The sequence below is a fragment of the Alligator mississippiensis genome, chromosome 13 (assembly GCF_030867095.1).
Source record: "Alligator mississippiensis isolate rAllMis1 chromosome 13, rAllMis1, whole genome shotgun sequence".
Lineage (NCBI taxonomy): Eukaryota > Metazoa > Chordata > Crocodylia > Alligatoridae > Alligator > Alligator mississippiensis.
The window spans coordinates 54137733-54163979 of record NC_081836.1 but is presented as its reverse complement, the minus strand read 5'-3'; the positions used below and the strand labels follow the sequence as shown (position 1 = coordinate 54163979).

The window sequence follows — 26247 nt, the reverse complement described above, 5'->3', positions numbered from 1 at the left end:
GCTTTTCTTTAAAATATTTAACATATTTTTCTTCTGTCCTCATTTCATAAAAGAATCCAAACACTAAGTTACTGCTGGCAAACTTTTCATAATCCAAATATGATAGGTGATAATTTGTTAAGTACCCTTCAGTGAATCGTGACTAAAACGATTTCCCGCAGTAACTACTTTGTTCTGCTGTGGGTCATCACCAAATTTCAGTGTCTTATGCGACTCCTCAATAATATTTAAGCATACTTGACTGTTTTCTCCCCTTCCCCCCTCAAGGTCATTTTTAGACTACAAGGATATTACAGTATGACTTTCTAAATTTATGGCTTGATGCAGCATTAAGTCTTGTAATAAAAGAAAGGGGGGTTGATTTTGAAGCGAGACAGTAGGCATAACTTTCTAAACCCTGTGTTAATGGGCTAAAACACTCCAATATAGTTTCCCTCTCTCTCTTATTTACTAGGATTGGTGAAGAAAATTTAAGTTTGCAGCCCTCAGCAGTGCTGTAAATCAATGCTAGAGGAGCTCTGCAGTGTCCTTGCATCAAGCTGTGCCTTCAATGAAAATCAATGCCAAGGTAGTTTAACAGGACTGGACTGAAGGCACAGCAGGGCGAACCTGGGATGGTAGCCTAGCTAGGGTTTCTAATAATCATGGGGAAGAACAGCAACAGAGCCAAGATTTGGGAAGGTTACCCCTAATGCTGTCCATCAGATACAGAAATTAAACTCCTGTCAATAAGAGCTATAGAGGAAAAAGACAGGTCCCTAAACGATTTACTAACAAAGATGACCTTCCCTTAATGTCTCAAAGCCTGGAGTTGAGATTTTCACATGTGGTACCTGGTGTGTATTAATGATGGAGCTGAGATGTGGGGACAGGAATGTTTTAATGACTGTAATTTGAAGATGACAAACCAAAAAGCAGCTGCAGATTTTATTATTATTTTTAAACAGGAAGAAATTTGTGGAGCTAAGCAGTCAAGAGTTTCCCATCTGCGGAAATGCACACAATGCAGTGGGGTGGTACACGGCAGAAGCTAGAGATGAAGTCAGTCCGCTCCTTATCAGCCATTCATTTAATAGCAGCTGACTTACTGCAGAGGTCACTAGGGAGCAAATAAAGAAGTGCTGAGTAATTCTTCCCATGAGATAAGCTCTTTCCGAGCAAGCACAGACTATAGCAAGACGGGTGTTCGGCTATGAGTCTGCGTTTCTTCCTTGGGGTTGGCGTGGGGGCAGTCCGGCAGCGCGTCGTATGCTGCACTGAAAATACAACTTGAATGATACCACAGAGACGGCCACAATGGATCCCAACAGCATGCAACAGCCAAATCGGACCTAAGCAATTTGATGGCTCAGAAAGCCTCAAAGATAATGCACAAGGTTAGAAAAATACCCTACTTTCAATTTTTACCATTCAGCATTTTCCGGGGGGGTGGGATTAAGATTTCGTAATCTCCACCACGGTGAGATGCGGTGTTTTTCGGGAAACGCCCCATAGGGTTGTTATAAGACAGAGCCTTAACGTGGGCACAAAAACAGATGCGTCTATAGATGTACGTACATGCCACGGAACAAAAAGGAAGGAAATGATGTAAAAGCACCTAAATCAGAGACGGTCTTGAAACTACAACTTCCCTTACACCGAAAAAGTGAGCAAACAGAAGCAGAACTACGGGATTCTTCAAATAAAGTAAAATTTACTCTATGCAAACCCAAGGCATCACTTAAAATTCAATTGAAGTCCTCGTCAGCAGGACTTAAATGCTACACAGGGATTGTGTGGGTGGCTGGCTTTGTGCACCCGGAGTGAATTAACTGATTGTTATTAGGGCACTGACAGAATACGTCTTCATTATTCCTGCAGTTCCAGAATTAGCGTATTCCCTTCAAAACCATTTACCTTTTCCAGATCTGACGAAACAGTGCCATTCAGCCCTTAAAAAAAAAACTGCGATATAATTAAGCAACCTTATAAAATGCATATTGTATATACATATTGTGGGACCTTGCATAGAGGGACCTTGCATATAGTTTCCCTCTCAAAGAAGGGATTCTTTTGACAGACGTAAGGGACAGAGAATATTTTCCCCCTGACAAAAATACTGGATTTAAGCTATTTTCCCCCAACCAAAGAAAGCAAAATGAGAGTTTTTATTCTGCAGTGATTACATTAGGCCATTGCAGCTGAGCGGTACACTGACTGACCCCCCCACTCCCAATCTACTTGTATTTGAAAACATTCTTGTCGTCTCAGTCCAGAGATTTGTCAAGAGTGTTTCAAAAATTTCAGTAGCATTAATATGGTACATACACTTACAGGATGAACAGATAGCATGACTGATTCAATTTATATCCTCAATTATCTAGAGAATTATTTAAAAAAAAAACAACAAAAAAAACCCAAAAAACCTCACTGAAAATTGAAGGAGGGCTCATATTGCTCAAGGCATAACAGTATAACTGGCTTTCCATAATATAAAGCCTAAGCACCTGAGATGTTCATATTTCATGAATCTCTTGCTGAATGCATGATTCAAGCCAGGACTTCATTGTGACACACAAAGCAAAAGTGCAATTTGAGGAACGTTCAGGTTTCTATGCTCCCCGTCTCACTGAACAGTCCCCGGGGGATATTAAGCACAAAATAGTCTCTAAAGTATTCCTGCTGATTCCTGGCTTGCTAAGGACAGGGATTCTCAAACATTTTAATATAAAAATAGCCTGCAAGAGCGCTTTCCCCTCTATTCATGGCTGCAAAACCAACTTCCTTTCCCATGCAACATCCTTATGGAAAATACTGCAATTGCTTACGCATGTTTAAGTACATGGTTTGCCCTTTCAAGGGAAACTACACCGTCTATTTTTATTCTTCATTTCATCTCCCACATTGTTCCCCTCCTCTTCTTCACATGCTTCTATACTGTTTAGTCATTCTTCCTCCCGGGCAGTGTCCGATGCCCAGGTTCTCCCAACTGTAGCTCTAGGTTCTTCTGCTCATGAAGTCGGTCCTACTGTTTTGGCGTGTATACGTCCTCAAGGTCACTCTACTTCTCTTCAGGAAGAAGTGGCCCCTAGTGGAAGCTTCCCCAGTTCCAGGAAAGAAATCCAGGCACTTTTTTTGCCTGGCAGAATTTGGACAGCTATAAATGCAGCGGAAGGAGGAAGAGAAGCCAACATCATCATGTTACCTGCTGCTTTACATTTTTTTTACTTTCCAAAAGCAACCTTTTTCTTCTCTAATAGTGGCTCTTGGCTCTGGAGGATTAGCAAGGAGTAGAACAAGGAAACTGCAATATACTGAACAGAAGGTGCAGCCCCCTGAGCATTCAGCTAAGGTAGGGAGGTGACATTTATGCAAACTCTCTAAAAACTCAGATGCCATTGAAATCTGTTAGCACTGAGGAAAAACTCTGAAGACACTTTCGCATCGTATAAAGGAGCAGTTAAGGGCACAAATAAAAATAGAACCTGCCTTTGCTGTTCACCTTCTGCTGCCTACCCAGTTGTCACTGGTTTGGGAGTAACCAGCAGATTTCCAGGATGAAAAGTAGGGAACACAGGAGTCAAATGTTTTGGGCTTCAACCAGATGAGATGAAGTATATTCTAAGGGACAACTTGTGCTGCCCAAGATGTGAAGCAGCGTTCTGGTCTCTGATAAGGCAATGACTGCCTCCCTCTATTCTCTGTAATGGAGGAGAGCTGCCCAAAGTATGAAGAGGAAAAATAGTGTCTTTAATCAGTTTTATTACCAGTTTGTGCTGGTTTCTGCTGCAATCTATGAGAGTCCAACTATGCTCAGCAGCAAGGGAAGACCGTAAGCTTTAGAAGCAGCTGCATTTTCTGTACCAATGTTTACTACTAATTATACAAAGCACAAGCTAAGGTCATATATCCAGTTAATTCTGCAGCTGAAAAAGCTTTTAAATATTTATGATCGCAATAAACCAGTATTGATTTACTTGCAGTCTCCTAAACTCTGGCCTAATCAATTAAAGTTAACAAAAAAAAAAGCACAAGCCTTCAAGCAAAATTTGTTTTGGACCTTTTAGCAGTGTATGTCATCTGGTAGGGAAGTGGGGAGGGAAATGGCTAAAACCTAGAGCAACTTAAAGATCACATGTTATTTGCTGTTTTGTGCATTCTCTCTGCCTCTCCCATACACACAATTATTTTCTTATCTAAAGTTACCTTATGGCAGGTGAGTTACTTGAGACTACTCCTTTCAAGGGGTTATGGGGGATTTTCATTGTTGGATCTTAAGGCTCCAGTGAGACTCATGTGGGAACTCACCTATCTTGCAAGTGTTTGACATTCAGGCACCTGCACTTCACTCACTCAATTTATGCTGTCACTTGGAAATGAATTTCTGTGCAGGAAACCAGAGTTCAGATGGAAATAGTTGCTGAAAAGCAGCTTTTATCACTGCTTTCATGCTCTTATGCTAATATCCCAAGATGAGGATTTTTTTTAATGTAAAGAAGGGCATGGAATCAAATGCATCTTTAGCATTGGAGATAGGCTGGGATAGGACCCATGTTCAATGATTTCATCTCAGTATAATGCAGCCATTTGAATTATAAACTTATCTATAGCAACAGATGACATGAAGCTACCTGCTCAGATATGCTTCCAGAGCATTCAGATTCCCTGTCCATAAGATGGAGATAATTATATTAATTTGGTAAAGCATCTTGTGCTTTATTATTAATATTACTATTATTATTATTGATATTATGTGTTGCAACTGTAGAAAAGGAGCAAGCAGGAACAGAGCACAAAGTGTCTTATGACAAGAGTCATACCTTGTACCTCCTGCATTTCAAGAGAGAGGAGAGACCCTCGTGACAAGGGACTTAAGCAATACAGCCTGCATATATAGGTCTAAGAATCTAAGTATCTCAGAGAATTTCCAAGTTCCCAGAGACCCCTTCCAGAGACCTCAGTCACCAGATGAGGGTGCTGGAGAGAAGTGTGGAGATGATGAAGGGGTAATAACGTGCCAGCCTTCACACAGCTGCTACATTCTGAGCTCCTCAAGAGGCACCTTCATGCAGAGATTCAGAGCAGAAAATAGAGGTGGCAAACCTTGGAGTAGCATTTGTGGCCCATTAGGAGACATCGGGCTACCCAGTTCACAGGAGGTCCCAATGCATTACGGTCTCAAGAGAGGAAACTGATGCCGTGGCAAATCCCAGAGATGGCATCTCTGTCTAGAAAGAAGCAGCAACCATTTGGAGTAAAGCCTTGCAATGGGAGCTCTCCTGAATTCCTCAGGAAGTACGTAGCACCTATGCCAAGGCTTGAAAACCCAAAGGGTAACATCTTCTTCAACCTACTTCGCCTGGACCCCAACCTAACACGCTTGCGCCTGGTTCTCTTACCACTGAAACAAGCAGAGGCCGTGGGCACGTGCAACTTAAAGTCTAAGGATTCTCAAAACCCAGTGGTGGAAGGATATACCCTCCACTTACTGGGGGAAAATGAGAGATTCGCTGTTTTATACATATCCTCAGAGCGTGTAGAGATGGAGTCAACCAAAAGACCAAAATAAGCATGAGGAGCTGTGTCAAATGCAAGTGAGTTTCTATGATGTACTGAGCCCCAAAGAAAGCCACAAAGATCTCCCAGTGTAGCACAACAGTGCACTGAAGTGTCATATGTAAGCATTTGTACTGTGTGAAATGTCAAGGTGTGTTCAAGAATGGAGCCAAAACCCTTAGGCAAACTGAAGCATAGAAATGCATAAAAAAGGGGGTTGAGGAGGGAGGGGAGGAGCTGAATAAGTCAGGGGAAGCTCCTAAGGGAGCCAAATTCCTAAAATAAGAGTTACCATGTCTCAAATATCAAGCAGTGAAGGCCCAAGGTAGCAAAATCCTCTGAACCAGAACATATGGAGAACAATTAACCTAGTAATGGTAGGAAGGTCAAGAAAACAGATAAAAGCTATCCAGTGTCACAGGATAATGGCAGTAGGCAAAGTAAACTGGGGTTGTGATTGGTAGAAACCACTGAAAGACTCTTCTAGAGCACTTATTCCAGCTACTTTTCTAAGGGATGCCATGCGGAGGCCTCTGATATACTTTTAGGTGGCCACAATTTAGGGGGAAGAAACAATTTAGCAGGCCCACATATGCTTCATGGAGTAACCCTCCTCCGCCCAAAACCAGAAAACAATTAAAAGCTCGGTGAGTTCTTGCCTGATTGGCGCTGCAGGCCTGGGACCTAGAGTGTAAATCCTGCGCAGATGGTATCTTTAAAGAGCAAGAGTTACACCCACTAAACTGACAAAATAAAAATCACACCCACGGCCCTCTTCTTCCCCAATATCACACCATATGCTGCCTACAAGTTTCTACCTCTACTCCAAACAGATTTCACGTTTTAATAACTTAAGGGTAGGCCAACTGCCAATGAAATGATATGCATCCAAATGTATTAATATGCACAAATTATTGCCAGTGAATTGGCACAGAGCATTTCCAACAATCCACAACACACAAGACACTCCACATGCTGTTTACGCATTTTCCTAGTTCCAGTATAGAGTATAGCTGCCTTCTGTCCATGCAAGGCCCAGAGCTAGCTGCAGGCTTGAAGAAATGGAAAAGCAGGTCACAATACATCAGTTCCAAGACCAGCTCCATCATACTTCTGTTTTTTGGTCTACTGGCCTTGCTGGAAACTATGTTCTATACCCGGCAAGTAGGAACTATATAGAGGTGAAAATTCAACATTAAATCTATGCTTATTTCATTTTTTTTAAAACATCTCCAGGACATGCCTTGTTATATTATGAGCATTGCTGGGTTCTCCGCCGTAACTGGGAAGGACTGATTTTGGCTACATTCAAGGGTACATCTGCAGTGCACACTGCAACATAGCAGAGATGATCTCAAGCTACCTCAGGTGATGGAAGCAGTTCGGCGACAGTAGCAAGAAGCTCCATACAGTCTCCTCTCCTCTGTTTGTGATTTAGAGCTAGCTTGCGTGCCTCTACACTGTGCAGCATTACGCATTGCAGACACTCATGCAGTGTCAAGAATGGCTTGCCTTCTGAGAATTACTGGAAGTTGTATGTGTCTGACAAAACAATGACAGAAGATAAGTGCTTGAGCATGTTTAGAGAGAGGATTGATTTATCTTCAGAATCCAGTGACCAGTTAGCTCTAGCATACTCGCTGGACACAAGGTTCGCCTACCAAAGGACGAAATTTGCATGTAGGCCACTGCATATTTAATGAGCATTACTTGTAACAATTCTTGGTTTAAGTGTTAAAATTATTATCTACTGGTTTACAAAACTTTGTACTGCTACACCTGCTTCCAACACCAGTAGCTCTCATCCTAAGCACACCACTAGATACACCACCTATCTCCAGCCAAGCTCTACGTTACAACTGTATCTGCTCTGAGCCCACTGATCAGGATGCCCACCTTGAGGATCTGGAACAAGGATTCCTACACTTATCATACTAAAATGGTACCCACTAATATCAACAGAGCTAAACTCAGACCCTACTTTGATCTGCCATAATATTGATCCTAAAATGACGACGACAAAATCCCTTTCATTGTCACCCACAGCTCCCAGCTTGAACACCTTGGATACATCATTAATGATGTCCAACCCCTCCTGGAAAATTATGACCACCTCAAGATAGCCATGGGGGACAAACCTATCCTGATTTACAGGTAGATCCCCAACCTCAAATGACATGTCTCCAGCAGCAGACTACCTAACTCCTATCACCAAGGCACCAGACCTTGTTCCAGACCCAGATGTCCCTCATCAACACAAACCACATTATCACCAGACCAGACAACATAGAGGATAACATCTGAAGTTCATTTACCTGCACCTCTACCAACATCACGTATACCATCACTTGCTTACAGTGCCCCTCTCCTGTCTCCACTGGACAGATGAACGCTAGAATGAATAAATGCCGATCTGACATCAATACCAGAAGGATGGATGAGCCTGTGGCAGAACACGTACCTCCCTGGACAGTCCATTGCTGATCTTAAACAAAACTTTAAAAATGAACTTGAATGGGTAACTGCAGAACAAGAAATCACCCGCTGGATTGCGTTAAGTATGGTCTACACCGAGACTATAGATATTATCCCATTAGCTGGATTAGCTTTTATAAGGCCTAATGTCCCTCAGTGGGCTCACTGCTTTGTTTTTCTCTCCCCTACCCACCTTGCCTCCCCCAGCAGTGCCCCTCCTTTTCCGCCCCTGCTTCCATCCTCTTTGTATTCTAATCACTGCTTTCTGTTTAGCAGCTGGGCTTCCTGCAGTCCCTTCACAGCATCTGATGAAGCCCTCTCCTTACAAAAGCTTATGCTATACATCTGATTTAGTGAAGTCTGTAAAGGTGCAAATCTAGCCTGTCTTCTGCCTAGAATCTAAGACATCAGCCATGCTGTCTTGTTGGCAGTTCTTTGGTAAAAATTCAATGAGGGAGTCCAAATTTCCTACACTCCCGCAGAAAATTGGTCAAACAAATTATGACAAATGGCCAAAATCTTATAATACAATAAAGCTGAGCTCTAACGTCTAGACGGATTAGCATCCAATAAATTGTAGCAGTAGGCAGTGTATAGAAAAACAACTTAACTGCTTTACCTCTAGATAAATAATCAGCTAGGAGACAAAAATAAAGAATGAACAAATATTTCAGAAGGTTTGTTGGCCTCTGTGGAGAATGAAGGAGGTGGCCATATTATTTTTATGACCATTAGGTGACTAAGTTTACCTGCTCAGGTTTGCTCTGCTTCCCACCTGGATTCAAAGGGATAAGCCAAACTGGAGCTGCTACCTGGCTCTATGTGGGAACTGCAGACAACGAGTCCGAGATAAGCCACATCACTGTATCCCAGAGCCGATCCAGCTGCATCCCTTTGAAGCTTCGCCTCCAGTCAAAGTCTAGATGACTACTTGAAGGGAGGAGGAATACCTCCTAGGGAGACTTCTCAGAGGGAAAACGAAGAGGCTTGGAAGGGAGGGAATCCGAAACAAAGCCATCTGAGCTGATAAAAGGCAGGCCGTCTCACACTGTGGGATGCACACAAGACATCTTGAGGGATGGCAGTCTGCTTCTCTCATCGCAAAGATGAAGGTCAGCGGTCTGAGTCAGTCTCATCCAAGCCGACAAAGATAGAGTAAGGTTTAAGCCAGGAGAGAGCTGCACGCAGACTTTTACTGCTTTTTCGTTATCCTCTGCTTGCCATATACCACCGGGGGAATAAATGATGCCACGTTTGAATCGCTGATTACAAACTGACAGATTAAAGGGCTTTACAGGTGCTAAACCCAGCTGGATCTGTCTGGTACGGATGGTAGGGGCTGCAGTGCATGGGCCCAATCTAAGAACAGGAGGATCATGTGGTTCCAGCCCAGGAAAGGATGAAAGTAGTGAAATTTTATACCAAAGAAAGCCATGTGTAATGTGACAGCATGCAGGAACTATAAAAGCAATGCTTTTGAAGCAAAGCAGTAGAATCGCTTACAGCCTTCATATTACCACCAGAAATCCAGGGCCAAGCAGTGACTCTGCAGTAGCACATCTGAGTTTCGCAGGGTAGCATTAATACCACATGACTTGGGAATCCTTGCCCAAAGCCATGCTGGATCACCCAGTTGGGCTTTCTCCATTAGTTAACAGGCATAGACCAAATCCGCAAAAATGCACCGCTTCAAACTCAGGGGTTGGGTATGGAACCAGGCCCAAGTTTTGGACTACCAATCTATTGCTATAAACTCTGGAGAGCACTGCCTTCTAAATTACATCCTATTTTAACATACATTGCATGGCCTCCCTCATCCCAAATCCTTAATAACCACCTCGGGTTACAAAATCAAAGTATTTTCTGTGCAAATGCTGTATATGACAAGTTTCCAATACAGGAAAACAGAATTAATTCAGTCTCCATTACATTAAGCTGACTAGTTCACATACAAGTAATTCCATGAAGTTTAAACCTCAAACAGAGCCCACAACAGTTATAGTTCAAGTCCCTGCAGCTAAGTATTTTTGAATATACCAAATTCACAACTTGTAATCCCCAATTTCATGCTCTGCAATGCACTGCAATAATTATATTTTTTTTTATGTACACACAAGTCTTCTGGTGTCTGTTGGTCTTTTTTGCTCTTCAAGGCATTATTTCCCTCTGCTAAAACACAGATGACACATCCAAACAGTATGGGGGAAATAGAAAACTCAATCACGAGCAAGCTCTATTAGAATGCTTTCTAACTTGTGTGAAAGATTAGGCCTCTGCAAAAGAGTAATGAATATATGTATTTTAAAAGAGGCCCATTTAGGTTGCTGTTCTGACTTACACCTAACTATTCAGTGCAGAAGAAACTGACCCAAAGAAAGAAATCTACAAAGCAGAAGTAGCAAATAAAACCTTCAAGCATAACCCTCAAACTAAATCTCTCTGCCAGAACATACATTTAGCAAGTCTCTGCAAAAATTCATTCCAGTGCCAATTTGTGGTCAAGTTCAGACTTTTATCCTCAGGTTCCAGGACTCAGGACCCCTCAAGCAGCACTCTCAGAACTCTGTAAAAGTTTTACAGAAAAGGGATGCAGGTAAACACACAAGATTTTCCTCAAATAGATCTACTTGGGGATGGGCTCCTAAATATCTCATTCACAGGGGTGCTAAATATAATTTTGATGTACCATAGTGGTGGTCAACCCCCAGCCCACAGGCCAGATCTGGCCCCCAGCACCATGTCATCCAGGCCACAGATCCAAAAATCTGATGGCAGGGGAGCAGTGGCACCAATCCTCTGCTATCAAATCTTCAGGCTCATAAGAAGCCTTAGGTCCTGCACGCTAGATCAGGTGCCCATGGCAGCCTGCAGCTGATCCTAGCACATGGGGCTTGGAGGGAGCTGTGTGCAGTGCCAGGGCCTGATCCCTGTATGTGGAGCTGGGCGGCGTGATGCCAGGCCCCAGGGCCCGATCTCAATGAATGGTTCCAGGAGGGGCAGCATGAAGCCCCAGGGCTCTATGCCAGCATCCAGGACAGGGGGCCTGATCCTAGCACATAGCCAGGTGGAGGCAGCATGGGGCCCTCCAGGGATGTGAGGCTGGGAGGAGGCAGCATGGTGCCAAATCCTAGCACACAGGGCTCAGTCCAGTCTGGGGACCAGCTCCATGACACTCATTTGCTACAACAGGAGATCAAAAATGGAGAGAGTGCAGTAGAGGGCAACAAAAACGGTTAGGGGTCTGGGACACATGACTTGTAAGGTGAGGCTGATGGAACTGGGCTTGTTTAATCTGAAGAAAAGACGACTGAGGGGGGATTGAATAGCAGCCTTCAACTCCCTGCAGGGGGGTTGCAAAAAGGCTGGAGCTGGACTGTTTTCGGTGGTGGCAGATGAGCAATGGGCTCAAGTTGCAGCAAGGGAAGTTTAAGTTAGATTTGAGGAAAAACATTCTCACTCGGAGGGTAATAAAGCACTGGAACAGGTTACCCAGAGCGGTTGTGGACTCTCCATCCTTGGAGGTTTTAGGACCTGGCTGGACAAAGCCATGGCTGGGGTGACCCAGGTGGAGACAGTCCTGCTTTAGCAGGGGGTTGGACTAGACGGCCTCCTGAGGTCCCTTCCAACCCTCATTTTCTATGATTTTCTAGGATTCAAAAAACAGAGACAAAAAAAGTCTTCAGAGATGAACAGTATGCCAATATAGCCCACATTGTAAAAGAGGAGATGGTATACATAATGCCTATAGTATAATGTACTATAGTTTGATATCTGAGAAGCCCTAATAATGTTGAATCAGTTGCTTTTCACCTTATGTAGTTAAAAGAGATTTGCTCAAGGCCTGGACAAAACATGGGGCTGAAACCTGTTGGTGAAGGAATCAGTGTCCTCTTTTCTTCAGCTAGAAGCTGAAAACCTGCTGCTCAAATCTAAGTTACAGCATTAATAGAGGAAGTGCAAACTTGGCGTTATTATTTCTACAAGAGAACCTGGACTGCAGGGGAGTGTGCGTGTACGAGCACAGCTACCTCCCATTCTGGCCTCCTTTTCTGTCATATAAAAAAGCAAAAAGACAGCAAGCCACAACATTTTCTTTTCCTTTGCAGGTCGTCTTTAATGCTAGCAGTTTCCTCTCGCCTCCTGGATAAACAGCCTGAATGATTCTGCAGGTACAACAGCAAAACAAAGACAGTTCAGAACCTTTGACTTCAGTCCTCAGGGTGCAATATTTATATCCCACCTAAACAAAACCAAACCCCAAGGTTTTACTGGCAGTAGATGGTGAGAAATCAAAGCCACGCATCCAAACCTCTGCTTGAGTCTGATCTTCAGTCCCGCGGCAACTGAATGGGGAGTCCTGCTTGCTCCAAGATAATCCTTCCCTTTTTCTCCTACGGAGTCCTTCTTCCTGTGGCGTCTGATTTGTCTGCTATCTCTGGCCCTGCTGTAGCTGCTTCGTCTGAGAACCTACCATGAAAGCTACACCAAAGAGTTGCTTTGTCACAGTAGCCTTGTCATAAGAGACTGAAATCTCCATTAAAATGCACCAGCTGTCTCATGGATACAGCACCAAGGAAATTACATATAAGCAGCCTTAACAGCACTAGGGAATCCCCAAAGCCGCTATCTCCCAGTTTGCCCATGATGCAGTACACTCTTCTTCATCTATTCATTCCTCCCACATCTCCCCCTCTGCCCACTGTTATTTTAACTAAGGTCAGGCAAATGTTATATCTTTTTAAATTAGACGGGGAAAACCAAAGCCAAGCTCAAACAACCCAAGCTATACTCGCTGGCTCACTGTCCGCTGTGTGAATGCATCTGACATATGGGATATATGCATCTTCATCAGTCACTAACACCTATTTAGAATTCAAAACTGCCCTCCAACCTGCACACGTGCATTTGTTATTGCTGCCACTTTTTCCTATGGAAAGTACTGAACTGTGAAATTAAGTTTATGGAAGATCCTGCTTTAAATAAATCCACTTCCCACCTCATTGGTAGATTCTTTCACTTAAAAATTTTGTTATGCAGCTATTCAAACCACCACTGGCTTGAAAGAGATTCTCCAATGCTTTGTTCCTTCCGAGCCACAAAAGAGCAAGAGATCCACAATTTCTCAAAAGATTGTGTATAGCTTGGCAATTATAGCAATGGAAGTGATCTACTATGAAGGCTAATCAACATCTCACCTAAATAGGGAAGAATGAGAATTCAAAATGGACAGAGGCACCCTGATATTTTAAAAATAAAAAGGATGCCCACAAATACATTTTAATGCCTGCTATCACTTGTTAGAACTTTAAAAAATATGTATTTTCCTATCTGCATTTCTAGACTGCAGGCTGCATAGTTGCTTCTATTTGCTTCTTTATTTGTACCTCCAGCCTCAGTAGCTAAAGGAATACCCCCCAGCCTTAGCAAACAGTCTACGGCAGGTTACTGTAGTCAGTAGAGAAAAGCACAGACATTGGTCTCTTAATGAAGCCAAGATATTTTGTTCAATTTAGCCTTTCCAATAAAAGCTTGTGATGTGTTAAACGCTCCATTTTAATAAATGGTGAGATCAGTAAGGAAGAGAAGGGAATTTCTAGTTTTCTATCACAAAAATATACTTCCTTTAGAGTGCATGAACAAATGCTGAGGTCATTTGTCCTAAAAACAGAGAACACAAAAATATCCTGAATGGTATGGATGCAACTGTCTGGCAAAAAGCAGCATTATTAAACCATAACAAAATTAAACAGACAAAACTAAATATCAGATATTTCATTTGCAAAAGATGCTTGTTTTATTTCAGTAGCTAAACAACTAATTTACAAAGGTGAAAATTACTTTTTTTTTTGCTCAGTTATAACAGCAACAATTTCCAAATACACACTGTGAAAATTCAAAACAAGAAACCTCTGGATGCCCTTGTTCATCTGTAAAGAACTCGCGGTAACACCGGAGCTTGCTGTGCCACTTTCCTTGTACGTAATACCTTTCTAGCACTGTTATTCATTTAAGATAGGGTCTCTCTCTTCCCCTCTGCCCCCCAACAATCCCACGCATCTATCTTTCTGGCTGAAGAAAATGTTCACAATTTTGGCTGCTTAAAAACTATTACCTTATATGAATTTCTTATTAATTTAAAGTAATACTCTACTGGAATGGTTAAACATACCCTAAAATATTTATGCTCAGGCCCCAGAAAATTTTCCAGGGTTAGCTTGCTTGTGAACTATTGTAAAGGGTGTTCTGATGAATCAATCCATTTCCAAAGTTCAAATTAAAGCCTGAACTCTATAAAAAGTTTTCTCCTCCTTCCCTCAGGGACTAGAGTTGGACTACCATTGCTCCTCATGCTGTAGATCAAACAGAGAGATGGCATTCAATGTTTACCCAGCCACGTTATCAGACAGAGCAATGCTCATCCTTGAATATAAACATGGTTCATCCTACAGTGAAAAGGTACCTTCTTTTTTTGTCTGCTTCTTTGAAAGATGTTCCAGTTACAATTGAAGGGTGCAAGGAATGCCATATTGTCACGTCTAATCATGTAAAGTGCCCAGGATTTCTTTGCAAAAGTTTTTGAGACAGAAACCTGGAGGGTTTAATATTTTCTGGCACTAACTCATCGTTTTTAATGCACACATTCAATATGCAAGTGAAACTCAAACCCACACCTTTTCCATTCTAAATTCAACAAGAAGCATATTTACCACATTTCACTTTTGAAGCAGTTTAAATATAATGTATGTTGTGCAATGCAGGTAAGGTATGAGCTGATCAGACAGGCTACACAAAACAGAACAGAACAGAAATGCGCTGAAAGTAGGCTACCCTGTGAAAGATGTTAGCAACGGGCAGGTTTCAAATACTTCCGCAAAATTATACGTTACTTGTGGCATATTGGTCCTAATAACCCAGGGAACTCCCTTCAAATACTGCATCATAGTTGGACCGAATCTTCTAGCCCACTGCAGCATGAGCGGTGCAAAGGACTAATATTACACATATGCTGAGCCCAGTACTGGAAGCAACTTTAGCAAGTTATGTTAACTCAAAAGGGAGTTACTTCTGTGTAGATAACCTGAAGAGTTGGCTCTGTGAAGACAAGCCCTGAAATGTGCCATTACAACAGACAGGTCAGCTGCTTCTGGCTTGCCATCAGACTTGATCGTGATAGCCTATGTGAAGAGCAGTCAAATAATGAGGAGGAGTACAGGTGTGCTATTTGACAGCGAATACAAGAGTTCTGCTCTGACAAAGTTGAACAGGAAGGATTTCTACAACACCTCTGATAGCTTTGAAAGCAACTGTTCAAGTTCTTCCCTCCTCAGTGGTTACCAAATTAAGTTTACTGCAGTTTACTTTCAGAAAGCCATTCTGGGCACTGAATGGGATCATTTCTGAATGTGGTCATTTTTTCATGTGATCCTCTTATTGCAATATGCAAAGATGATGGGAAATCTAAATATTGGGGGGAAGTGGCCACTACAGACAAGAGTCAAAAAAAGCAAAGGAAATTTTCTGCTAATTTACTGTTTCCCATATGGCAGAAGTAATGCATTTATCAATTCATTTGAGAACTGAATATTTTAGGATCAGTTAATTAGTTTATGCAACAATTATCCAGCTAGACAGTGTCTGGAGTTCCAAGATTAGATGTCCACGTAATATTTTTATGCGATACATATTTTTGGGATAGCATTAGTAGAACTTCAAGCATATTTTTTTATTGATTCAAAACACTTTACACGCTATAAAGGAGTACCAAAAAAAAAAGGCCGTTAAAAATTAGAAAGCATAAATCCATTTTAAATGCATTCCATGGGTGTCACATTTCAAATATGAACCTGGTATTGTTTCCAAATCAGAATTAAAATTTAAACCAGCGCTAAAAGTCCTGTGCTATATCAGCATGCGTTTCCACTCCACCTTCTCATCTAATAAAGCTAGTTTCAGTAACATCAGACCAAAAAAGCACCCCAGAAAAGCAGCACATTCACTAACGATTTTCAAGTATTAATGCAGTCCTCAACATCTTCCTGTTATCTCTAGTTAGGCCCATGTGCACAGTTGCTCATGCATAGTTTATGAAACAGCAAGGGAAAAAGAAATGCTTCTGGTAGCTTGTCTACAGAACCAGAAATAATTTCCAGGCCACTGTTCATTTCCCCTTGCCACCTTTACACTGAAGCCCTGCTGCAATATTTATTCCTCTCATGCTTTTCATTCCCGCGTCATATTGCTTAGTGTCACACAGCTGCAAAAACCACCTGCTACTGCTCTGTAGCTATTGTTTTTGTCGCCTCCCCCACTCCTCATCATTCTTTCTGAAAAGGATTTGCTCATTCTGTTATAAAGACTCTCCCCTCTGCCTTTTTGCAACCCGGCAAATGGGAATCCCAGGTGGCTCTCGCTAATTATCCATGTGCTTTTGGAGTCTAATTCTTCCTATTGTTAATGTAGCAGTCTTTAGCCACAAAGTCACTTCATATGCTAATCGGAGACAGGCTGATCCCCAGCTAATATCTCAGTCTACTCATGAGTATTGATCTTTTGGGGGTACTAATGATAACAGAACAAGATGAACTGTCAAAATAGCACAGAAAACTTGCTAAATCTCTTTCTCTCCCAGTCCATCCTCATAATAGAAAACCCTCCTGAAGATGTGAATGCAGCAGTTGGACAGGCTGAGTGCAGCTTCTTCATAAAGCAGCAACAAACAGACTGGAAAATTGAGCTTCTTTGTACGACGGGAAGACAATCCAATAGCGGGTTAGTCTAGTCTAAACTTTATCAAACACAGACTAATTTAGGAATTACTGGTGTTGTTATCTAATGGGATTTATTTAACAGACACAGTAAATCTCAAATCTGAGACCAGCTGGTTATTTAATTCTGTAAAGATTAATTATGGACTATCAGCATTTCAATCTGCAAGCTAACCAGGTATATGATATACCCACAGTATAGTCTGCCTAATCTATATTAGGCTCCTTCACAGAGTAAGCGCACATCATTGATTGTAAGAGCACTGAGCTCACTGTCAGCTATTAAGCAGTCTGCCCCCAAATCACGTCACAGACATGCACTGGCAGCTGTGGAGATGGTTCTCTGGTGAGCACCCAGAAGAGAAGGACCAACGAGCTTGGGATTTCTCCAGCCTGCAGCAATTCTAGAAGTCAGTTTTAATTAAAGAGAAATTTGCTGGGTAGTACAATAGTGACTCAGCTAAAACTGCTTTGTAAACTTCATAATTAAGAGGAAAATATCTGGTGAACGGGATATTTAACACCCAGTTTTAAGAACAGAACAACTTACAGGGCCGGTGAGCAGCGCAGGCAAGAGGTTTTTCAAGAATTGCTTCCCAAAGATTGACATTAATATATACAAAGATATTTAATTTAATTTATAAACAAAAGCTAGGGATATTTTTCAAAGTATTCCAACTAATGAATTACCAGCAAAGTCCTCCTTTATAAGAAATTCATTTTGCAGCTGTGAATTCTGCATACTTAATGGTGCCAATGTCAGGCTGGTGATTCTGCTGCTGCTATCACTTGCTGCACAGTTCAACCAGCTCAGACAAACCAGTGCATTGAGCCAACAACTCAAATGCCACATGAGGTCAGTTCTCAACTCTTCAGGACAAAGCAGGGAAATAACCTGAAGTGCATGACTTTGCCAGGAAATTAAAAATCCACATGACCCTGGAATGATGCTCTTGTACAAGCTAGCAATATAGGAACCTCATGAGAAACCACAGACAAGGATGCATGATACCACCTGCATCCATGTATTTTAGAGCAGCGTACCCTAAAATAGTTGTTAGCAATATTCTGATTATGAGGGATCCTATGGCAATCCTTCCTGTGTCTCCTTTGATAAATTCCCTAATGGTTAACACACAAACTTACATTTATTTCCAAGCTATGCCTTGGCTTCAAGGAATACCAGTCCATCTTTGTTAGATATAGTACCAGAAAGCTTCACTGCCAAGCAGTAGGCTTAATAACAATTTCAGCACGTCATTATTATATATTAAACTGCGCCGCCCCCCAAACTGTGCTTCCCATGTCCTAGCCGAGTGTACCCTAGGAGATAGGGGAGGAGAGGAGAAGGGGCAAAAAGCAAGTTAGTGGAGGGGTGTTCAGGCAGTTTTCTAAAAAGGTAAAATGCTTGGTTAGTCTAAACAGAATTTTGCACATAAACAGAATTAATCTATAGGCTTGTGATGCTTTCTGCTTATTATCAGCATAAGCCTCATTTTCAGAGCCAATATGAGTGGACATCTAACTTTCATCTTCCGAGGTAGACAGATGAGTCAGAGAGTAAAAAGATTCACTAATGTCTATTATGGATCGATAAAGACTCGATGTTTGAAGAAACGAGCATTAGAAAAAGAAAGAAATGGGAACGTCCAGATAACTGCAGCATTTCAGTCTGCACAAAGGCTCTTTCACAGATTTGAAATTGCAAGTAGATGAGTCAGTGTGAAAATGTGATAGGAAAGAGTCAGAAACAGGTATATATTTAGCAGCAGGTTGGGGATAGAGAGAAAAGGCTCAAGGACAATGGCAGTATTTTTTTTTCAGTTAAACCCTCCAATGTATTTTTGTGAAAGAAACCAAGTCGTTTGCTTTTAACTGTAGCCCAAAACTGCATTACATCTCTTGGGTGCTTTGATTTTTTTTCTTCTTTTTAAATCTCAGCATAGAGACAGCTCTAGGGCTCAGTAGGAGAAATTATTAAAAGCATGCCTGCAGAAGTAAAAAGATCAGTCATTTCTCTTATCCCCTGTGTTTCACGAGTGCTTCTCCCCCACCCCGTGCAGTGTAGTATGAGATTCCATGCAACCAGAAATGTCCCTTTTAACAGACTGAAAAATTAAATCTTTTAAAAGTCAGCAAAACATTCCTTCCAAACAGAAAGAGCAACAGTATGCAAAAATGTTTTGTTATTCAGAAAGGTCATCTGCACCTTCAGATTTTATCAAACCAACTTTCAGCTGTCCTATAGGAATCATGTCTTTGTGTAACTGGCCATATGGTTCCTACATATTATGTCAGAATTTCATTAGAAAAAGACAAAATAAAAAAAAATCAAGCTGTAAATTGGATGAGAATGAGCCACCTTGTGCTTAGAGCGCTCTCTCAGGCTGCTTGAAGTTTCCACGGTCCAGGTGTGTTTCAACTCTTTTTTTCTGCTCCACCATTGTAAAAACGAATGCCCTTTCTTTGACATTAGTGTTCTATCACCCATTCTCAACTTACTTACTTGAAGTCACATTATTGCTTCTCAATCCAGAGTTTCACATATACATCTTATGCATTATTTATGTGCTACTGTACTAGAAACACATGAATAAAATAATGGTATTATATATCATTATGCTCAAAGTATTCTGAAGGGAGGAAAAGGTGCGAAGAAGCAGCAATGCGTTTCACAATAGCACTGCACTTCTGGTTTTGAAGGTGAGGCAAAGCAATTCACAAACCGTCTCTTGCTTTTAATGACTATATATGTATAACCCAATCTCAGGAATTTTCACTACTAAAAGTTAACGCTCATTTAACAACAAGCAAAACGCAACTGAGCAACAATTACTGATCAAGCTAGTCATCATGAGAGGAAGTCAGGAAAAGCAGCAACGTTTTCTGATAATTTTTGTACACAACCTTCTCGATCCCTAGGATGTTTCCAAACCATCACCTGATATGCCTATATTTCAAAAAAATCTTGGCTTCAAAGTAAGTGTGCTGAGTTGTGTGAGCTAAGCATTTGATTCATATGGGAATGAGAATGTGATTTTGGTTCAAAGTATGAATCTGAAGGATCCCATTTGGAGTTTTCAACATGTAGTAGAGGGAATGAAGTCCACATGCTTGTCCCATGTGCCCAGAGATTGACAGGATATTATGTAGGGAATTCCTGCTATGGGCTCCAGTGTAGATTAAGTTGTGTTTGTTCTTGATTTATCAATCAAATGAAGAGAGAGCTGAACTGGTGATAGTACCGGTGGGGTTTCCTCCCCCTAAAATGTCCTAGTATATGCACGGCTTAAGAGCCTCCTCCTTTGCTGATCTTTTATGCAGACACTCAGTCTTCAGTATCTAAAGTGACACAACATGCATCCTTCTACATGGAGGAGAAGGTGGAAATCAATACACAATGATCATCAAGATCACATATCAGATTTAGAAGAAAGCAACAGTTACTAGAGCCTCATGGGAACATGTACAAAAACCTAGAAAACCAAGACAAAGCAGCACCGTGTCTTAAAAGTGCAGGTGGCCAAGGCCGAGTCTGAGAGAGTTTCCTTAGACTCACCTATGGTGCAGTTTGTGGTTATTTTTCTCCGCTTGGGGTTGTGCCGTAGCAATTCTAATTCTCGTTTGGTTGGCTCCCATGTTGAATACTTCTCTCCAATGCCTAAGCAGATGAAAAGAAAGTTTCAGGGGGCTGTTAACCAACACAGTGGGAAGGATACTTGCAAGTAAAAGTTGCGATGCACTGTCCATTAAGTTGGATTCAGTAGACATACGAACATCACAGCTGACTTGCTTTGCATTGCTGTTTAGAAAGGCAGCAGCTGACTTTGACAATACGTTACCATAAACAATGGCTAAAAGCACCTTAATAAGCAGTTACTTGCATAGAGGAATTCTTATCTATCTCCAAGTAATATTTTTCCACTAGCGGGTTAAAAAACCCCTCCAATTAAAAAGAATGCTACCGTGAAGGCCAATCCAGCATTAGTTATTGTTTCAAGCAGCCATGATTTTCCTCAGCCTCAAAGAGGTCATACCGCTAGCATAACCTCACATCTTGGGCCTAAGCATAGACTGGTTGAGAAACTGAGCAACTTGGATAAATATCCCTACGTTGCTTCAGTGACATTTAACTAACAAGACAAACAAACCAAATTGGATCCAACTTACTGGACAGCGGCAGTCTTAGTCTTAATAGATGCAAAGCAGAACTTAGTAAATAATTTAGAGGATACTAAATAGTGTATTCTTAGATCACATATTTTAAGGTACACTATTATAAAACACCTCCTCTCTCCTCAACTGTGGATATTAGATACTGGCAAGCTAGAAAAACTCCAATAGAGTAAAGCTCACGTACTCGAACATTATCCGGAAATACTGAGATAAGTATTGTAATGTTTTAACTATCTTCTGCCCCAGGGAATATCTTGTTTCTTGACAGCTGTAGCTGAAATTTGTCAGGGTGATTTTTTTCTTAAAAGACAAGCCCAAATGCCATTTCAAAAACATTTATTTTATGTGAGGGATGGGAGAATGGGGCAAGTCACAACAGCAAGGCATAAAGAGAATAGATTAGATGTGGGCACAGAGGTGTGTTTGGTCCCAACCTGCAGCAAGAAAACCACAGCAGCGGAGATCCATGAGCTGACCAGCTATGAGCTGCTGCAGTGTTCTATGCAGCAAAGAGAAATTGCTATGCAAGGCCAGTTACAGCAAGTCACAACAGCATTTTGGCATTAAAAAAGGACAGGCAATCTATTCTAAAACTGAGGATTAAAGTCAATTAAAGTTCATCTTATTCTGAGCAGAATGCATATTGCTGAAAAAGTACTGTGCTATAGGAAGTAAATTATACACACAAAAAGAAGAGGAGCAGAAAATATAGCTGGGGGCTTACACATTCTGCATGCTATACATTAAATTTTAACAGCTCTTTGATCTTCATTTTCAGAAATAGCTATGCCCGTCAGGAGTTACCCATCTAAAATGTTTGAGTCATAGTTACTCTTGACCCTCTGGGTTGCTATAGTAAGTGAGGTCTCACTCTTAGATACATAAGGATAAGAGAGTTCACATCTATATAGATGTATAAATCCTTTAGCTTAATTTGACTCAACAGTTTTTGATGTAACCTTTTTTCAAAGATCTGCACTAAGCAAAACAAAACCCAGGAAAATAAAAGGGGAAACCAATTATCGTGCAACAGATTAATGAGATTAAACAGCTGCAATGCTTTGAATACACTATACAGTATGCATAGGCAAACGCTGAATGAAGCAGCATTACGGAGACACACATATGGACAGTCCACATATGACAAAACATTGGCTGGCAACAAGCTTTTCAATAGATGCCTTCAGCAAATTTTTTCAGATTAACCAAATTCCTACCATAATCAATACCAACTGTGTTTGCAAGCAAACTAGCAGTGCTTAATACTATGTCCCAACACGGTCTTACCACCAGCTACTTGATTGGCGAATTGTAACCTCAGAAAGGCTAAAAATCATTTATACTTTAATTCTTAATATGACCAAGCCAGCTTAGAATAATTTATCTATCAACAGATACTCCATAAGGCTTCCATTTACTGTCTAATGGGCCTCAGGACAAAATAAACACATTCAGTATGTACAAATGATGATTTATTGGGCTAGACTAAAGATATATACAATAAAGTTCCAATTCTGCAAGCACGCACATACTTAATGTTATGAATCTGAGTAGTGCCACAGAAGACAGTGGGACTGCTCATATACTTAAAGTTAAGAGTGCTGCCTAAGTGAAGGCAGGATTCTGGATCAACTGTTTAACAGCACATTTGCACCCTGAAGAAAGAGTAAATGCAACAGATTTGATTGTTTTACAGGACTCTGGGTGAAGCAATTAAGTCTAGTTTAAGCAGCAATTTAAAAACGCACACAGAGTTAATGCCAAAACAAACATCAAGAGCAAAACAGGAATGACATCTCCCTTGCAGAGAACCTCAGAGAAAGGCACAAGCCTTGTGAAGTCAGTGACAGTAACTTGGAAAAAGTAAATGTCCTTTCCCCTTCCTGTTGTAAAATTTAATGAGAAAATTGAGGCTTTATTCTTCCTTTAAGAATTGGAGAAAATTATCCCAATCTTTCGCAGTGGTTCAAGGTTTTTCCAGAAATATGTACTAAGAAAATATCCAAGAGTGCTAAAATCTCCAACATTTCAAATAGATAGAAATTTTCAATTCATCCACAAATTACCATTTAGGATTAAGGGAAAGTACTGTTGTTATTGAAAAGAAAACCCACTGCTTTTAAAATGCTCCTTTGAAGTAGCCAGGCCTGTAACTTGGCAGATGAAATCTCAATCCAGAAACTGTTTTGAAGTTTATTCTGATATTTTATAAACAGACAAATACCCAGATAGTGATAGTTTTCAGGGGTTTTATTCTAATTTTCAAAAAAAGTATTAAAAAAAATCCCACTATACAAGAGGTCATTAATAATACAACCAGACTACTCCATCCATATTCTTCTCCTCAGTATTAAAAAGGAAAACATTTAATACCTGAACATGGCAGAACTAATAAAATGTTATAGTTCTGCTCATAGTTGCATCCATGAATTGAAGTTTTAATAATGAACTACAGGCGAACTTGGGGGTTCAGCTTCCTTCCAGGATCTCCTGTATTTAAGCATTTTAGCTCTTGAAGCTCTGACTTTGAAAGTCACAAGATTTGGGGCTTTTCTTAGAAGTCCATTTCCTGGGCATTGTGTAATTACATAAAATGTTTATGCAAAAGAAAAGTTTCTAGCCCCCATGACTATGGGGGGGGGGGGAGCTTAAAATGTAAACCCTAAAGGCTCAAAACTCAGAAGAAAGTGGGAGGGGGAAAGGGACATTTTTATTACTTTTCATATCTCAGAATTCCTTAAGTCAGTTGCATCAGTTTTGCACGCTTGACTCATGAGTTTGAACCTCTGCAGTTGGCAGCATTATTATTCTGGGGGGAAAAAAATCTAAGTGTATGATGGACGAGGAAGGCAGAGTTTGAGAGCAGTATCGGTTTCAATATCCTATTTTGAGATTTTTTTATTTTTTTTTTTTGGAACTCTACAAAACATTAAATGCCAGGAACCACTGTACGGGGCTGGGAATGGAGGAGATTCACAACTGCCCTTCCATATTTTAGAAGTGTATCACATAATGAAGGGAAGATGCAAAATTAAACATTTTAAATGGCAAATATTATGCCACAGTTTCAAAGAATAGCTCTAAGATGAGCATTCCTTTAACTTCAGTTCAGCTACATTTAACTATTTATCATTTATCTCCTGGGTTTGTAATTCTTTCTGAACGGGGCCATCCACTAATCAGTCAACCGCATAGGAGGAGGTTATTCTACACAGCAGTTCCTCTGTGATGGGCTGTTATTTTTTTCCTTCATATTCCATGAAGACAAGGTAAACTACTGTCTGTAACTGGTAATGTGGTGACTTTTCAGACCCTTACATGGAGTTAAAGTCTGTTGGAGAACAGGCTGACATATATCTTGGTTGGGCCAAAAAATATAGATAGTGTTCCCGAGAACAGTATTGTTAAGAAAATATACTCTTAATTTACACATTAAAAAAAAAGAAGCTGGACATTCATAAAGATCCTACGGTGTCCTGAGCATCTGTTTTGCTCTTGCAGTTGATTATCTCCTTTGGCTCAAGACAGCAAATTTTAAACGGGTTTGGAGGGATAATTCAAGATAGAGGAGAAGAGACTAAATAAAAGGTTTCAAAACACTTTCCCAGATATGTGCAAAAATATTTTGTAGGAAAGTGTTTCATACCATGATTTTCTTGTTCTAAAATTCATTGCTATCTTACCTTCCTCTGACTGAACTGCTTCAAAATACACTGGGAAATGACAGGAGTAGAATTTTTTTTTAAATAAGTCAACAAGCAGCTGCAGTTTTTTGATATACAAAGACTGTTTCAGGTAAGGTCTATTCAATATACTGACAGCTGCTATTCTTTAAAAAAAAAAAAAAGTCTTAAAAGTTTTGAGTGGGAATGGTTTGTATTCATATCAACCCATGGCTATGTCTATCACATTGGCATGGGATGCCATGGAATTAATAAGAGTAATGTATAACTGGGGAGCAATTGCCTGCTTTCGAATAGAGACTTTTCCAAGAAATGAAATACCCCTAAAAGCCACTGAAAATGGAAGATGTCAAACATCTGTGCTAGACTTTCAAGCACTACCCAGGTTGGTTAAAAACATTTCTACTTCCTCTCCCCTTCAAAGAAAAGGGGGGGAAAGATTTCTTTTGGAGTAGCTCAATCAAGGGAAGGAGTTATGAAATTAAGTTTAATGTTGTCTGTTATTTAATTGCTGGAACATATCCAAAGAAGAGGAAAACAATCTGCATTATAAAACTGGCATTCTTAACTACGATTCAGGTCTAACATGGCAGGATAATCAGCAAAGGGACGCTTGTTAGTGAAGTGCGTCGCCAGCCCACGCCTCTTACCTGTCATTGTACACTGGTAGTGAGAAACCACTGTTGGGGTGAAGGCTAAAAAAGAAAAAATTAGGGAAAGCAAACTGAATAATAAAACAAATGTGTGTACATATATTTGTGTGTCAACATCTCTACATATACTGTGTGTGTGCAGTGAAATTATGGGTGTGTGTATTTAAGCTGGCACATTGTATTAAAAAAAAAAAAAAAAGAAATCACATAAAGGTGGCATTTCAGGTGAGGGGAACAGATTTCTTGCCTAAGTTACCTAAAATAGTCTAAGAGGTAGATTTGTTACATTTTCCTTCTGATATAGATCTCACTGTGTTGATAATAGGCGTTTTGCATGATTATGTTAGTTATTTTTAAATGGTATTTTGTTGCAATTATAAAACATATTTTTGTTACAATTTAGTGCTGAGCACGTGCTAAGCTAACAATCTAGCTTCTGGAAAGTTATAGCTCTAAATCTCTCTCCCCCACAACCTGCACTGATGTCTCTAAAAAGCTCTCTCTTCCCCTTACTGGTTTTTGCCATTGACAAATGGGAGGGACAGGTATGATTAAGAACAAAAATAAATAATTCAGGCAGGAAAACCAAACCTTGTAATTTCCAAGCTTTCCGTTGTTCTTCTTTGGCAATTTGTTCCATGTCTTTGTCGTAAATGTAATCTTGACACATAAAGCAGTATATACCCCCATACAAAAGGTCTATGGCTGCAAGAGAGAAGGGAAGAGAGAGAGAAAAAAAAATGTGAGTTCAGAACAAGCAGCTTCAAACAGGCTCCCAGTTTTATCCTTCTATCATCTATGCTCTCCTTGCTCTTGACAAAAAAAGCAAAAAAAATTAAAGTATCAGTCAAAAAAACCCAAACAAACCCCAGAGATTTCTCAGTTCCAGTACTAGCTACCTAGCTGCTCATAGCAGAGGCAGTCAACAACAGCACAGTGCAAGGTGCCTCGAGTTCACGT

At 40.7% G+C, this 26247-nt stretch overlaps 1 protein-coding gene and 1 long non-coding RNA gene across 4 annotated transcripts in view; one reads left to right on the top strand and one right to left on the bottom strand.

Moving 5' to 3' along the window:
* Window positions 1-26247, bottom strand: part of USP22 (ubiquitin specific peptidase 22) — a 175478-nt gene that overhangs the window by 48056 nt on the left and 101175 nt on the right. For 2 of the 3 annotated variants that reach the window (XM_006272694.4, XM_059716857.1), the window contains exons 3-5: window positions 25879-25992; window positions 25285-25329; window positions 20335-20436 (exon numbers count right to left, since the gene is read on the bottom strand). In XM_006272694.4, the coding sequence (XP_006272756.1) occupies window positions 20335-20436; window positions 25285-25329; window positions 25879-25992 (261 nt within the window). The remainder of the gene's footprint in view (window positions 1-20334; window positions 20437-25284; window positions 25330-25878; window positions 25993-26247) is intronic. The other variant, XM_006272695.4, reaches the window with a different exon arrangement.
* LOC109284930 (uncharacterized) lies at window positions 1259-13010 on the top strand. Its single transcript, XR_002092555.2, has 2 exons — window positions 1259-1376; window positions 12117-13010. It is a non-coding gene; the product is annotated as an uncharacterized LOC109284930 (long non-coding RNA).